This window comes from Lissotriton helveticus, chromosome 12 (assembly GCF_964261635.1).
Source record: "Lissotriton helveticus chromosome 12, aLisHel1.1, whole genome shotgun sequence".
NCBI lineage: Eukaryota > Metazoa > Chordata > Amphibia > Caudata > Salamandridae > Lissotriton > Lissotriton helveticus.
In genome coordinates this window covers 790053858-790069161 of record NC_136073.1, presented here as the reverse complement: position 1 = coordinate 790069161, position 15304 = coordinate 790053858, and the positions used below count along the sequence as shown (strand labels likewise).

The 15304-nt window shown below is 46.6% G+C and overlaps 1 protein-coding gene across 1 annotated transcript in view; it reads right to left on the bottom strand.

Annotated features, from left to right (window-relative positions):
* The window catches only part of UBAP2L (ubiquitin associated protein 2 like), a 775602-nt gene that overhangs the window by 569652 nt on the left and 190646 nt on the right, over window positions 1-15304 (bottom strand). Inside the window, exon 18 of the mRNA XM_078668896.1 lies at window positions 6488-6689. Coding sequence (XP_078525022.1) covers window positions 6488-6689 — 202 coding nt within the window. The remainder of the gene's footprint in view (window positions 1-6487; window positions 6690-15304) is intronic.

Here is a 15304-nt window from a genome sequence, read left to right as displayed (position 1 = left end):
AGAGGCTGCCACGGGGATGCTGGAGGGAAAACAATTTATTATAGTTTAGGCATAATGCATTTCGGCCCGGCAAAAGGCCTTCCTCAGATGCAGTCTTGAATGTACTGGCGACTCATGGTGCTCCCTTAAATGATACCTGCCTCAGTCCCATTGGTACCGGTATTATTTACAACAAGGGGTGGTGATGGACAGAGTCTCTGAATTAAGCAGAGTACTCTCACCCAGTCAAGAGATCAGGGCTAGATCCAACACCGTTTTTTTAGCTCATTGCACCATCCCAGTTTCAGAACCTGGCTGTATGCAAATTAGTCTGTCCCTGGCCCAGTGCATCATGGGAACAGGGCAGACCAGACTACAAAAGCCAATTCTTACACTGGGAAGCCAGGTTCTGAGCTGGGATGGGGCAGTGAGCTAAATAACGGTGATGGATCAAGCCCTGATCTTTGGACTGGGTAAGAGTGGTCTGCTTAATTCAGACACTCTGTTCATCACCACCCCCTTTTCTGAATTGTTTTTGGCCACTAAAGGTGTGGCAGGGTATACTCAGACATGAGTCCCTTGCTCACTGCTCCATCAGGATTCAAGCAAGCCGGGCCGACGAGGCTGAAATGCCAGAAACCGGTCCCCGGTAGCTTGTCTCCTTTCTGGTGAAGAATTGGCTTGGTAGTTTGGTCTGCCCTGTTCCCATGATGCACTGGGCCAGGGACAGACTAATTTTCATATAGCCAGGTTCTGAGCTGGGATGGGGCAGTGAGCTAAATAACGGTGATGGATCAAGCCCTGATCTTTGGACTGGGTGAGAGTGGTCTGCTTAATTCAGACACTCTGTTCATCACCACCCCCTTTTCTGAGTTGTTCCATTGGTAACGGGGCGCCACACCTTCAGGTGGAGTGAAGTGACACAGCTTGCTGTTCGTGGGAACTGCAAGCCCCACAATGCATCAATCAGGTATATATAAAAACATGCAATAGCAGCCCAATCACACCAGAGCTGAAATGCTGTGAAGAATTTCCACCATACATGAATAATATGCATTAGAAACATGAGAAACACCACCAAAGATTGTTTAGAAACTGTTTTAATGCTTAGGCAGCAGTAGAAATTCTTATAACTCACTGAAAGCATAGAAAGCTCCCAAGCTGCATTGCAAACACAGTCTAAAAAGACTGAAAAGCGAACCTGTAGCTGTATACAAAAAAACTGACACCGTGCCTTTAAGGCACCCATGACCCCCGGTATCCCATCATGCCTCAGGGGTGACAGTTAGGTCGATGACCAGCCGTCGACGGAGCCCTCTCTCTCGACGTGGAACGGCGATGACCAGCCGTCGACAGAGCCCTCTCTCGACGTCGAACGGCGATGAGCAGCCGTCGACGGAGCCTTCTCTCTCTACGTCGAACGGCGATGACCAGCCATCAACGGAGCCTTCTCTCTCGACGTCGAACGGCGATGACCAGCCGTCAACGGAGCCCTCTGTCTCGACGTCGAATGTCTGTGCGACAACGGCAGAGGAGTATTGGTCACCCTCGACGCCGAGCGTCGACCAAACGCCGACGGAGACTGCGTTCGACGCCGATCGATGTTTTACTGTCGACAGCGGAGGGGGGTCTTGGTCCTCGACGCCGAACGTAGTTTCTTAGACTACGGCGGAGGAGTCACACCTCGACGCCGGTCGTCGCCTGGATGACGATGGCGGAGGAGTGACCTCCCTCGACGCCGATCGTCGCCTGGTTGACGACGGCGGAGGGGCCTTGGATCTCGACGCCGACCGTCGCCCGGTTGACTGCGGCGGAGTTACATTCCTCGACGCCGATCGACGCCCGGTTGACAACGGCGGAGGGGATTTCGACGACGGAGCTGGATCCTTAGACGTCGTCGACGTACCTGTTCTTGGACGGCGAGCCCGCCGTCGACGGTAGTTTTGAAGACAAACGACCCACCGTCTGCAAGGCTTCATCTATCTTTGCACCGAATAGATGTTGTCCATCGTAGGGCATGTCCAAAACTTTGGTTTGGACTTCTTGACGGAAGGACGTCGCTTTGAGCCATCCTTGTCTGCGCAAGACAGCTGCGCCTGCCAGCTGTCTAAAGCCTGTCATGGCGACATCCACAGCTGAATCAATGATCTCCGATGCGGACATCTGTCCTTCTTTAAGGAGTGACTGGACCTCATCTTTTAAATCTTCCGGTATATCTGTTAGATACGGAACTATATCTTCCCATAATTGTCTATTGTATCTGCCTAGCAGAGCAATGGCGTTGGCCACCTTTACAGTCATGGCAGACGTTGTGGAGAATCGTTTGCCGATGCCATCTAATTTTCTGCCCTCTTTGTCAGGTGGTGCTGAGAGTGGCGAGGATGGATTTCTGGAATTCTTTTGAGCGGCTTGGGTGACTACCGAATCAGGCTTGGGATGCGTATTAAGGCAAATAGGTGCAGATGTTGGTGCCTTATACTTTTTATCTAGTCTCGGCACCACTATAGATACAGAAGCAGGCGTTTGCATGAGTTGCTGACCCTGTTCCCAGATGTAATCTATTATGGGAATTGACCTCGCCGATTTCTTTATAGGATCTTTAAAGTCATAAAGAAAACAATCGGTTTCCTTTGATTCCATGGTCATGTGGAATCTAATGGCCGCTCTCTCAATTAAATTGTGGAATCCGCCGATATCCACTGGTGGGGTCCGGCGTGGCTGGTGAATGAGCGACGTAATCCTCGCCATCTCTGTTTTGTGAAAGGTCGTCTCTAACCTCTCCTTCAGGAACCTCTTCTTCTTCGTCAGAAGATTGAATGTTATGCACCGCTTTGGTGGTCGTGACCTTGGGGAGTGGTGCGGTCTGGATGACTCGTGAGGCTTCTCTTTGGACGAGGCCGCTGGTGATTCTGGGAATCGTTTCTTGTAGTCTGTGATTAAGAATTGCAAGTCAGACTATTTCAGCCGGCAGGCATATCATCGGAGTAACTCTAGTATGTTCTTGTATCTGAGTAGTTTCTTCCGTAAAGATGACATCATCACCATCATCGTCAGTACTCTGGCATTTGACATTGAGATCTGACGGACTTGTAGCCTGTTCGAAGTGGTCATCATCCGATTCATCAGTTTGAAATAAGCAGGCTGAAGGTAGTTTTTGAACCCTACTGGGTGATGTCAATTCTGGTGTAATGGGCAGTTTGGTAATCATTTTAGATGTGATCAATTCTGCTTTTTTCCATGGTGTCGACGATGTCGTCGTCGACGGTAATGATGTTGGTCGTTTGTCTGGCGTCGACGAGACTGTCGTCGCTGTCGTCGGCGATGTGATCGTCGATGGTGTGGTCGTCGGCGCAATCTTTGTAGTCGTCGACGCTAACTTCGTCGAAGATGTTCTCGTCGACGAACTGTTAGTCGTCGACGGTGCCTTCGTCGTCGGTGGTGACTTCGGCGTCGACGGTACACTGGGTGTCGACGGAATCTTCGTCGACGGTGAAGGCGTCGTCGACCTTTGTTTTATCGTCGTCGGTGATGTCGACGAAGTTTTAACAAATGACTGCTGCTTTTTAATCAACACAATTGACGACAGTGGCTTACCCATCGTCGACGATTGGGTGGTCGTCGTCGTCGTGGAGGCAAAGGCGGACGACGCCATCGTCGTCGAAACGGTCGTCGTGGAGACATATGTCGTTTTTCTTGAAGAAAACGTCGACGCGGTCGTCGACGAAGACTGCAATGGCTTTTTGAAGGTTGTAGGCTCCTTCACAGACGTGTCTGATCTTACCTCCGAAGACTTAGAAGTAGTCTTTTTGTGAGGGACGTCTGAATGGCTAGGGGAGGCATCCCTTGGCCTTTTCAAAGACAGTTTTGAAGAAACTGAAGCCATTTCACTGCCCTCCGAGGACAGCACATCATCATCTCTGGTTTTAAGTCTGTTTAACCAGAGGAGCAGTCTTCCTTCTCTATCTTTGAGAGTTTTGGTAGAGAAAGTTCTACAAATCCTACATTCCTTGACAGAATGATCCGGATAAAGACAGTAGAGACAAGTCTCATGTTTGTCATCAATGTGCAGTCTCTTCTTGCCACAAGAGGAACAGGCTCTAAATAGTCCTTTCTTCTGTTGTTCAGCCATAGTTGAGGTGAATAATCCAAGTTTTCAGTGGAAAAAATGAGAAAGCCAAGAAACCTGAGGAGAGCTCAGGTGGGGACTCCCTAGCACAACGTGCGGTAGAAAATCTGAGAGACTGAGGCTCCTGGCAGGAAGGTTCTAGAGGGAGGTGGTAGCTGACCTTCAGGAATTTGGTCCTTTTTACAAAAGGACATAGATAGGCTACTAAGGCAAGGCCTTTAGGCCTACTTTTCTCTATGTATGTCTATAGGACATTACTTTTATATTACCGGGGCTCCCATCTCGACGACGGGGAATGATTCAGGCATGTGAATCTATGAAAGACACCCATAATACTGGATAAGTCGTAAATCAGTGAAGCAAAAAGCAAAAATCTGGGGTGGCCATGGGATTGCAGACCCCACTCTCCTACAGTCGCGCTCAGGGGGAGTCTTCGGGTTGAGGCTGCAGGCGTCGAGGTAGAGTCCAGCAGGGGTCAGCCCTCGGTAGACTGGCTCAGAATCGCTGGGGATCCTTCACAGGACCAGTGCGCCACTTTGACAAGGCTGTGGGTGTCTGGTGCAGAGGTCGGTCCAGAGGCGGTGTGCTGTTCCTTGTGGAAGAGCTCTTTGGTTTTAAAGTTGTTTTTTTCATGGACAGGTCTGCTGTCCACAAGAGTCTTTTGATCTTTATAGAAGGCAGACAATACACCTAGGGTTTTGAAGGTCACTGGCCCTGCAGAACTAAATCGACTTTTGAATCTAGGGCTAAGGTAGGCACACCACCTGGGCTGGTCCACTTTCCCGCCTGTCTTCCTGCTGATAAGGGGGAGGGGCTTTGCTAAGGCAGCAAGGCCTTTGAAGCTCCCTGCCACAGATTGCTCTTCCTGACCTGGGGGATATGTGAACACCTCCGCCCAGGAAAGGCTTTGTTTCTGGGCCCAGAGAGGGAAGGCTCCCACCCCAGGGGTGCAGAAAAAAGTCTTGTGGTGGCAGGCTGGTGCTCACCAGTCAGGACCCCCTCTAGAAGGGACGCCTGAGCACAGGGAATAATAAATCTGACACTGGAATCAGTGCAGGGTTATTTTTCTGAGCTGTTTGATACCAAACATCCCAGGATTCATTAAAGCTATTATGGTGCTGGGAAACTCGTAATGACCCGTTTGCAGACTATACACAGGTTGGCTTTACTGGGCACTTATATCCAAGAATGGACTTCAATATTATAGGGAACGGTCTGCTCGTACAGATAGGTCCTCACATGAGGTATAGGGCACCCTGCCTTAAGGGTGACTTATCTAGGCCTCATGCTGTGCTGGGCAGGCAAGTCACACAGGGATGAGTGCTAAGTCGACTCTTCGCTGTTAGCTTCACCAAAACACTCAGGCTGCAATGGCAGTGGTGCATGTTTGTGGTGAGAGGTCTCAGAGTGGCACAATACATGCTGCAGCCCTCAAAGGTCTTTCCCTGGCTACCATGCCCTTGGTACCTTGGGCACTCCTTACAAGGGACTTACAGGTAGGCCAGAGTTGTGCCAATTGTGGAAACAATGGTACAGTTTAGGGAAAGAACACCGGCCCTAAAGAACCTGATTGGCTGGGACCCAGGGCGCACACGGTCCAATTGCATCAGGTATCTGACAAAAAAAAGTTACAGGCAACCATGCAGAAAGGATACTTTCCTACAATACCTTTAAAAAGCAAAACTGAATGTTGCCTTATTTGGCATGTTTTGTATTTATTTTGCTGGAAAACAAAAATCTTATTAACAGCTGTGTTCCAGGGAAACCTATTACAACCAGAGATGCTATATATTTTCCCAATTCAAATGTTGAACCTGTATTCATGGAAACATTAAAATGGCAGCAATCCTGCACATGCAGATTTTTATAAAAACTAACGAATAAAGGATGAAAATCTCATTTCATCTTACACAAGTTAAACTATTAGACCTCACAGCCTACCTGAAACAAGCCAGTCCACAAAATTGAGGCTACAGGAGCATTTGGGCACATTTCTGCTCTGAAAAGCCTAGAAAAGGAAGTCCTTCAAAAGGTCTAGATATAAAAGTTGGAGTCTACACAGATATCGAACAATTTGAAAAACCATGGTGAATGTTACCACAAAATATACCCACACAATCTGCTTCTGCCAGGTTAATTCTTGCTCAGCAATGTACGATCATGACAAACATTTATAAGAACTAACAAGGCCCCAAATACTTGTATGAACACTAGTGGTCATTACGCAATTTTAGTATTAGCTGTAACCATTAGAATGCCGTGCCCATAGTGTTCATCAGTAGCGTAAGTCGATTGTTCCCAATCGGGGATTATTAGACCATAGTTGTAAGTTTAGCACACTCTGAGGTAACCTTTGTATCCCAATGGCACAAATGACCCTACCTGAAGTTGTTGCAACTGCACTACGGGTAGAGGCAGTTACTGTGGAATTACTGTTGAGGCCAAGCCCCATGCTGCCGACGCTGCTAAGACTGGCTGACACGCTGGATGCTTGAGGAGGGGCAGGTACTGGGACTGTGCTGGATGCAGTGCAGAAGGTACTCGCAGGAGAATGCAGACCTACCTCACTTTCCACTGCAGCGTGCTAAGTAGCAAAAGGAAAATGATGTTAATTTGATTTACTTTCACTCCATACACACATCGCCATTATTAACGTCCGGGTAAACCAACATTTAAAAGCAGTTTAGAAGGAAATAGTACACAAACATTTGTATATCAACTTGGCACCTTCATTTCTACCCAGCTAAAAACTTTACGCACACGATGGCCAGGACCCTTCAATTAAAAAAGGTAGCCAACTTGAAAAGTTCTGAAATACAACGGAGTTAACAGCAGAAAAGTACTGATAATGGGAAAGACCTTAAGGACTTACAGTCTCAATATACATAACTTTATTCTAATCACGTGCTGGGTTTTTCACATTCTCAAATTGCGGGTAGATTTGGTGATAAGTGAGCATAGCAAAATGAGGAAGATGACAGTATCATGCAGAGTAGAAGCAAGGCAGGCTGCAGTAGATGAACTCCTGGACTAATGTCAAATTCCTCTGGAAAGAACCTACGAAGGCATGTTGCAGAAAGTATGCACATTAACAGCACCCCCACCTGGCCACGCTCCCAGATCCCACAAACTCAGACTACATGAATTTATATTTATGGAAGAATTGAGGTCGCAGTTTATTTAGGCAATATCCAACTTACAAACAATCCTTTCACCATCATTTCCTTCCTTATTCACTGAGCCTGTATTCTCCTCAACATATCCACAAGCACAGACCCCTACATTTAGTACCCTTACTGTATTAATGAACACTGACCTACATTCGTTGCTCTGTATTACCTCGCCTAGTGTCAAAGTCAAGCCTCGAATTTGCTTCAAGCTCAGCAGGGTGACCCTCAATGATAAATGGAGAAAGAGGATATTGGGCATGTATTAAGGTTTAAATATACAACCTCCAATCCCAAGACAAATTACGGTCTAATTTTATGACTGAGCCAGGCCAAAAGTAAACTTAATCAATCTGCATACATTCCATGCATTTTTCTTTCTACTCTTCAGTCCAGACTCCGCTCCCTCTTCAACATGAGTATATCTGAAGGGAGGGGTATTACAACGAGAAGAGCCCAGTCCATTCCAAGTTTACATTAGGGGATCCCTTAGCAATTCAGTCACCCTACCAATCCTAGCCCAGATCCTGAATATGCATGGTAATATTAGAAATACACACTTGCTGCTGTTTGGATGAGCTGCAAACGAATCTATGTGTGGATGTTTTTAGCTCTTGAAGATGGATACAAGAATGGATCTGTATATTTCCTATTTGTGGGTTGCTGGAGCTTGGACTGGTTTATTCGTCAGCAGATGCAGATGTAGGAAATAAGTTTGAATTTTAACAACTACTATATAGCAGGCCTCTTCTCAGTGACCTCAGGAACCATCAGGATGCTCAGTATCAATTTTGCAGTAATCCACTGAATGAGAGATCGCAGTTAATTTCTCAGGACGTTATGACCAGGTAGTGCTAGAGGCACTCCTTTGTTTTGAAACCACGTGATGACCTTTGACTACCATGATTTTAATTAACTTTTAGTGTTTTAATTTCCTGAATGTATGAATTTTTTTACCTGAATGTGCCTTTCTTACCGTGAAGAATTTTTGTATCTCTCGTAGTTTTAAAGTGGGAGCTGTCACAGAGTAGACCAGCTTGCCAAGAACAGAACGTGTGGGATGTGCATTTGAAAGCATGAGAGAGGTGTGGAAGGTACTTTTGGTCTCCAAGTGCAGTGTTATGGGCAGTGGTGCTCAATTGTGCATTGTGTTCTACATTGGTAAGTATTATGAAGTTCTTACTATTGATTTCAACATTCCCTCGTCATCTAGAATTCGGACGGTCTTGTTTAAGCTTTTTGCATGCACAGGCAGGCCCCCAGATTACTCAAGTAGTTTAGGTTATTCACGTTCAAGGTTGCTTTGCTTTTGGAGAGGAGACTTTAATGTACCGCTGGCGACTTTAAGCTTCGTTAATATAAAGGCTGAAACATGTGAGAATGCGGAAGGTACGTGGGAACTCCTTTTGCCTTCAGAATGCTTGCATGAAAAGTGGCCAATTTCAGTAAGTTTCCTTGACACAGAGGGAAAGCCTCTCGGAACCTTCTAGTGAGTTTTGAGACTATAAAGCTGAGGGTTGCTGACTTAGAAACCGGGATTGCTTTGAAGTTCGAATGGGGCTGGACGCATCTACTTCGGTACAGCAGAACCCCGGGTTGCTGAGGCTCTTAACCGCGCCTGTGAATCCCCCAGTCTGGAGTGGGTTAAGATGCAGTGGCTGCAACCGAGGAGGTGATTAGTTTCAGATTGTTGCCATTGTGAAGGGTGGCTGTTAGTGAGCACCTTCAGTTTCCAGTGGCTATAAGCTGAGGTGTTTTCTTTGAATACTGACTTTGTGATGTGTAAAAGTCTGTAAAAGTCTGTGTGCACATGCAAGTTAATCTTATGTATCGAGTGTCGACGTCCAGCATTATCTGCTGCTTGTGTTTATTATCCATTCATTTAACGGTTGCATTTGTCAAGTATAATATATACATACATACATACATACATACATACGTACATATGGAATATGCTACTTACCAGTATGCATCTGTTCTTGGTATAGAGGGCTGCAGAGTGGTACATTTATGAATAGATCACCATCTGGTGTTGGGCTCGGATGATTGCACTTTGTTTTTCTTCTGGAGAAGTCTTTTTCGTCATAGATGACGCCTCCTCTCGGTGTTAGTGCGCATGGGCATCGGCTCCATCCTTAGATTGTTTTGCCATAGTAGGGTTAGATGGAGTAGTGTAGTATAGTACATAAAGATATGCCCATGTAAGTGTATCTAAATAAGATAATGTTGGGACAGACACAGGTTTCCGGGGAGGCAGGGAGGGCATGTACCACTCTGCAGCCCTCTATGCCAAGAACAGATGCATACTGGTAAGTAGCATATTCCGTTCGAGGCATATGGGCTGCAGATGGTACATTTATGAATAGATTGTAAAGCAGTTACCTCCCTAGCGGTGGTCACCAGTGTCTGTCGCAACTGTTTGAAATAGAGTTTTTAATACAGCTTGGCCCACTCTGGCTTGTTGTGCAGCCTGTACATCAACACAGTAGTGCTTTGTGAATGTATGTGGTGTAGACCAAGTTGCTGCTCTACATATGTCATCTAGGGGAATGTTCCCTAAGAATGCCCTAGATGCTCCTAGTTTTCGTGTAGAATGAGCTCTAGGAGGAACAGTTAATGTTCTCTTTGCTTTAATGTAACATATTTGTATACATCTTACAATCCATCTAGCGATGCCTGCTTTAGAGATAGGATTGCCCTTATGTGTTGGGGAAAATGCTACAAATAGTTGTTTAGTTTTCCTGAAGTTTTGTGTTCTTTCTATGTAGTACAAAATGGCTCTTTTGACATCTAGTGTATGTAGAGCCCTTTCTGCCACAGTCTGTGGCTTTGGAAAGAAGACTGGTAATTCCACTGGCTGATTGATGTGGAATGCTGAGATTACTTTAGGCAAAAACTTTGGGTTTGTTCTAAGAACCACTTTATTCTGGTGTAACTGTAGGAATGGTTCTTGTATTGTCAATGCCTGTAATTCACTTACTCTCCTGAGTGAGGTAATGGCTATAAGGAAAGCCACCTTCCATGTAAGGAATTGTATTTCGCACCTATGCATAGGTTCGAAGGGTGGCCCCATTAGTCTGGTGAGTACTACGTTGAGGTTCCAGACTGGGGAAGGTGGTAATCTTGGTGGAATTACTCTTTTGGGGCCTTCCATGAATGCTTTTATCGCTGGTACTCTGAACAGTGATATGTGTTGCCTGTTTTGTAGGTACGCTGCTATAGCTGCTAGATGTACTCTGATAGATGTGTACGCTAGATTACATTGCTGTAAGTGTAATAAGTAGCAAATAATCTCTTTTGTTGATACGTCCAGAGGGTTGATATTGTTATTAGTACAGTGTATAGCAAACCTCTTCCACTTAGCTGCATAGCATGCTCTGGTGGTTGGACGTCTCGCTTGTTTAATTATCTCCATGCAATTTGGGGGTAGATCTAAGTACCCAAATTCTAGGATTTCAGGAGCCAGATCGCTAAGTTCAATTGAGTTGGGTCTGGGTGCATTATTTCTCCATGGTTCTGTGTAAGGTGCATGGGTAGAATTCGTAGCTTTTGATGTGGCACTTGTGAGAGTTGCAGGAGCGTGGTGAACCACGGCTGTCTTGCCCACGTGGGTGCTACTATTATCATGGTCATTGAATGTTGTTGCAGCTTCCTGACCACTAATGGGATTAGTGGGAGAGGGGGAAAAGCGTATGCAAATTTGTTGGACCAATTTATCCATAACGCATTGCCCTGTGACAGGTGATGTGGATACCTGGACGCGAAGCTTTGGCATTTTGCGTTCTGATGAGTGGCAAAGAGGTCTATCTCTGGTTGTCCCCATCTTTGGAAGAATGACTGCAGTATTTGGTGGTGCAGTTCCCATTCGTGTATTTGTTCCGACTGTCTGCTTAAGATGTCTGCTATCTGGTTTTGGACTCCTGGTAGGCGTTCGGCTAACAGATAGATGTTTTGAGGAATGGCCCATCTCCAAATTTCCTGTGCTAGTCTGGATAGTTGGAGAGAGTGCGTCCCCCCCTGTTAATGAATATAATACATTGCTGTCATGTTGTCTGTTCTGATCAGGACTGCTTTGTTGGTAACATGTATTTGGAAGGCTTTCAATGCTAGAAACACTGCTAGTAGTTCTAGATGATTGATGTGCAGTCTTCTTTCCTGCACACTCCACCTTCCTTGTACTGTGTATTTGTCCATATGTGCTCCCCATCCGGTGAGCGATGCTTCCGCTGTTATTGTCACCTGTGGAATTGGTTCTAGGAACGACCGCCCCTTGGCAATGTTTGTTATGTTCCACCACTTCAGAGAGCGGTGTGTGCGGTCGTCTACCAACACCAGATCTGTAATCTGCCCTTGAGCCTGATTCCACTGTGTCGCTAAGCATTCTTGTAGCGGACGCATTTGTAGTTTGGCATATGGTATTAGCAGTATGCAGGATGACATCATCCCTAATAGCTGCATGAACACTCTTGCTGGTAGTGAGTGTTGTGGCTGAAATCTTTGAATGACTGTAAGCATTGTTTGTATCCTGACTGGGTTGGGGTACACTTTGGCTTTTTCTGTGTCTATAGTAGCCCCCAGATATTGTTGAACCTTGTTTGGTTGTAGGTGTGACTTTGTGTAGTTCACCGTGAACCCTAGCTGGTGTAGTAGCTGAATTGTCTTTTGTGTGTTTTGAAGACATTCCTCTTGTGACCTGGCCTTTATTAGCCAGTCGTCCAAGTATGGGAAGACATGAATTTGTTGTCTTCTTAGGTGAGCTGCCACCACTGCCAGGCATTTTGTGAACACCCTTGGTGCCGTTGTGACACCAAACGGAAGGACTTTGAACTGATAATGTTGTCCTTCTACCACAAACCTGAGGTATTTCCTGTGGGCTTTGTGAATCGGGATATGAAAGTAAGCGTCTTTTAGATCCAGAGTAGAAAGAAAGTCCCCTTTCTTCAGTAAAGGCAGTACTTGTTGGAGTGTGACCATGTGGAAATGTTCCGAATTTATGTATGCGTTGAGAGGTCTTAGGTCCAGTATTGGCCTTAGAGACCCGTCCTTTTTGGGAATTAGGAAGTATAGGGAGTATACTCCTGTTCCTTGTTGGTGCTGTGGAACCTTCTCTATGGCATGCTTTTCTAGCAGGGATAGTACTTCTTGTTTTAACAGTGTCAGGTGATCTTGTTTCATTGGACGCTGTTTGGGGGGGATGTTTGGTGGGGTAGCTGTGAGTTCTAGGCAATAACCATGTTGGATAATTTGTCTCACCCACCTGTCTGATGTGATGTTTTCCCAGACAGGTAGGAACTGTGATAGGCGTCCCCCGACCGGTGTTATATGGTCTGTGGGGAGCTGTATGAAGTCACTGTTTTGGGGTTGGAGAGTTGCGGTTGTTGTTTCCGCGACCTCTACCCTTGTTGTTGTTACCCCTGTAGCCACCTCTAGAATTACCTCTGGGTGATGTAGGTGTAAAAGAGGTTTGCTGCTGGCTTGTACCTGTATTTTTGGATCCTCCTCTATAGGTGGATCTACGAAAGGAACCTCTTTGTGTCGGCTGTTGCAATGCTCCCATTGATTTAGCCGTTTCGGTATCCTTCTTCATCTTTTCTAGGGCCTCATCTGTCCCTGTGCCGAAAAGTGTTTTCCCATCAAAAGGTTGGTTCAGTAACGATGTTTGTACTTCTTGTTTGAACCCTGATACTCTGAGCCATGCATGTCTCCTTAACATGATGCTTGTGTTTGTAGACCTTGCTGCAGTGTCTGCCGCGTCTAGGGCGCACTTTATTGAAGTGTTAGTAATTAACTTCCCTTCTTGTATGAGTTGATCTGCCCTCTTTTGATGTTCTTTAGGGAGATGTGTGATGAGTTTTTCTAACTCATCATAATGCGCTCTGTCATACCTTGCAAGTAGTGCTTGTGTATTAGCTATGCGCCAGCTGTTTGCCGCCTGAGATGCCACTCTCTTGCCAGAGAAATCTATTAGCTTAGACTCTGTCAGGAGGTGGAGCTTCTCCTGTAGATAAAGAGTTTGCTCTCTTACGAGCGTTTGTGACCACTAGTGAGTCTAGAGGAATTTGCCCTTTAATGTATATTGGGTCTTTTGGAGCTGCCCTATACTTTTTATCGATTCTTGGGTTCAATACCCTAGCCCTCACTGGGTCTTTGAATATCTCTGATGTATGACTGAGAAGGCCCTTAAGCATTGGTAGTGTTCCTGATGTTCTTTGTGCAGTAGGTAGTGTTTCTAATAAGAAGTCCTCTATTTGAGGTTCTGCATGTAGTTCTACCTTATGATATGTTGCTGCTCTATTAATGAGTTGTGCAAAACCAGTATTGTCATCAGGAGGTGAAGGTTTTGAGGGATACAATTCAGGGTCGTTATCATTATCTGACCCTACATTATACTCTTCCCATGGGTCTGCCTCCTCTGGGATTGTGTCTTCATCATCCCCAGGGTGTTCCCCCTCCCCTGTGTCACTCTCTACATCTGTTGTAGGTGTAGATGGTCGTGTGGGAGGAATATTTGGCCTATTGTGAGGAAGAGGAGAAGATGGTGTGTGTCTAGGTTTGGGAGAAGAGGGAGGAGTTGTATTCGTCCCCATTGTTCTCTTCTTCGGATGAGTCTTGTCGTCCGAATGTTCATTCTTCCTCTTTTTAGGTAGTTCTGTGACTACCTTGCCAGTCTTTGGGTCAATAAACAGAGTCTTGTTTAGGATCAGTCCCGTGTTCCTGTGTCGGTACTGCAGTTTTCGGGTCCGAAAGGTGTTTTTTCTTTTGAATGTCCATTTGTATTTTCGGTACAGAGTTTTTATTCGGATCCGATTTCTTCGGTATCGAAGATGTCCCCGGTGTCGAGGGTGTTTTCGACGCCGAAACGTGCTTCGGTGTCGACATGGACTGCTTCGACTTCGAGCTTTCCTTGACTTGGAGCTTCGGTGTCGATGTGGTCCGTTTATCGGAACCGGAACCACTATGATGGGAGACCGAGTGTTTCGGTTTCTGTTTCGTTGCCGGGCTCGAAGGCGGGGCGTTGGAAACTTTTCTCGGTTGTCTGACCGGGCTCGAAGGCGGGGTCGATACCGTGTGGGGTCTGTTTTTTGGTAAAGGGACGTCGTCACTCACGTTTGTTTGGACGTCGATTTCCTCGACGTCAGACTCGTCCGCCTCAGACCCCGCCTCGTCGGCCTCTTCTTCCTCCTCTTCAGGGTGCTGGTCCTCAAACCGCTCCGGGATTGCTTGTGACTGCATTCTCGGTACCTCGTGTCTTCGGGCTCGACGGTTTCTAATCGTCGATTTTGAAGAGAACGCTGCACAGGCCTCACAGTCCCTGGATTCGTGTTCAGGGGACAAGCAGAGGTTGCACACCTCGTGTAGGTCCTTGTGTGGGAACTTAGCACCACACGTTGGACATTTTTTGAATGGAGTCCTTTCCATGGACCCCGGGCTGGACTACGTCGAGTTTCTCGTAGTCGTCGTCCTTCGAAACGCGTCGGTATGGAGGGAAGTCGCGTTCGTTAACAATACCGTCGATTTGGAAAGGAATACGCGCCGGTTATAACCTTCTTTGTTGAAGTCGGTCCGGAGCGCTTCGATCCTCATCCGAACCCGATGGCGGAAAAAAACAATCTAAGGATGGAGCCGATGCCCAAGCGCACTAACACCGAGAGGAGGAGTCATCTATGACGAAAAAGACTTCTCCAGAAGAAAAACAAAGTGCAATCATCCGAGCCCAACACCAGATGGCGATCTATTCATAAATGTACCATCTGCAGCCCATATGCCTCGAACATATATATATATACACACACACATACACACACACACACACACACAATACACAGCCAGCCACCCATCCATCCATCCATCCATCCACACACAAACACCCGCCCACCCATCCACCCACCCACCTGCCCCCATCCACCCACACATCCACACATCCACCCACCCGCCCATCCCCACCCATCCACCCATCCACCCACCCATCCACCCACCCATCCCCCCACCCATCCACCCATCCACACATCCACCCACCCATCCATCCATCCAT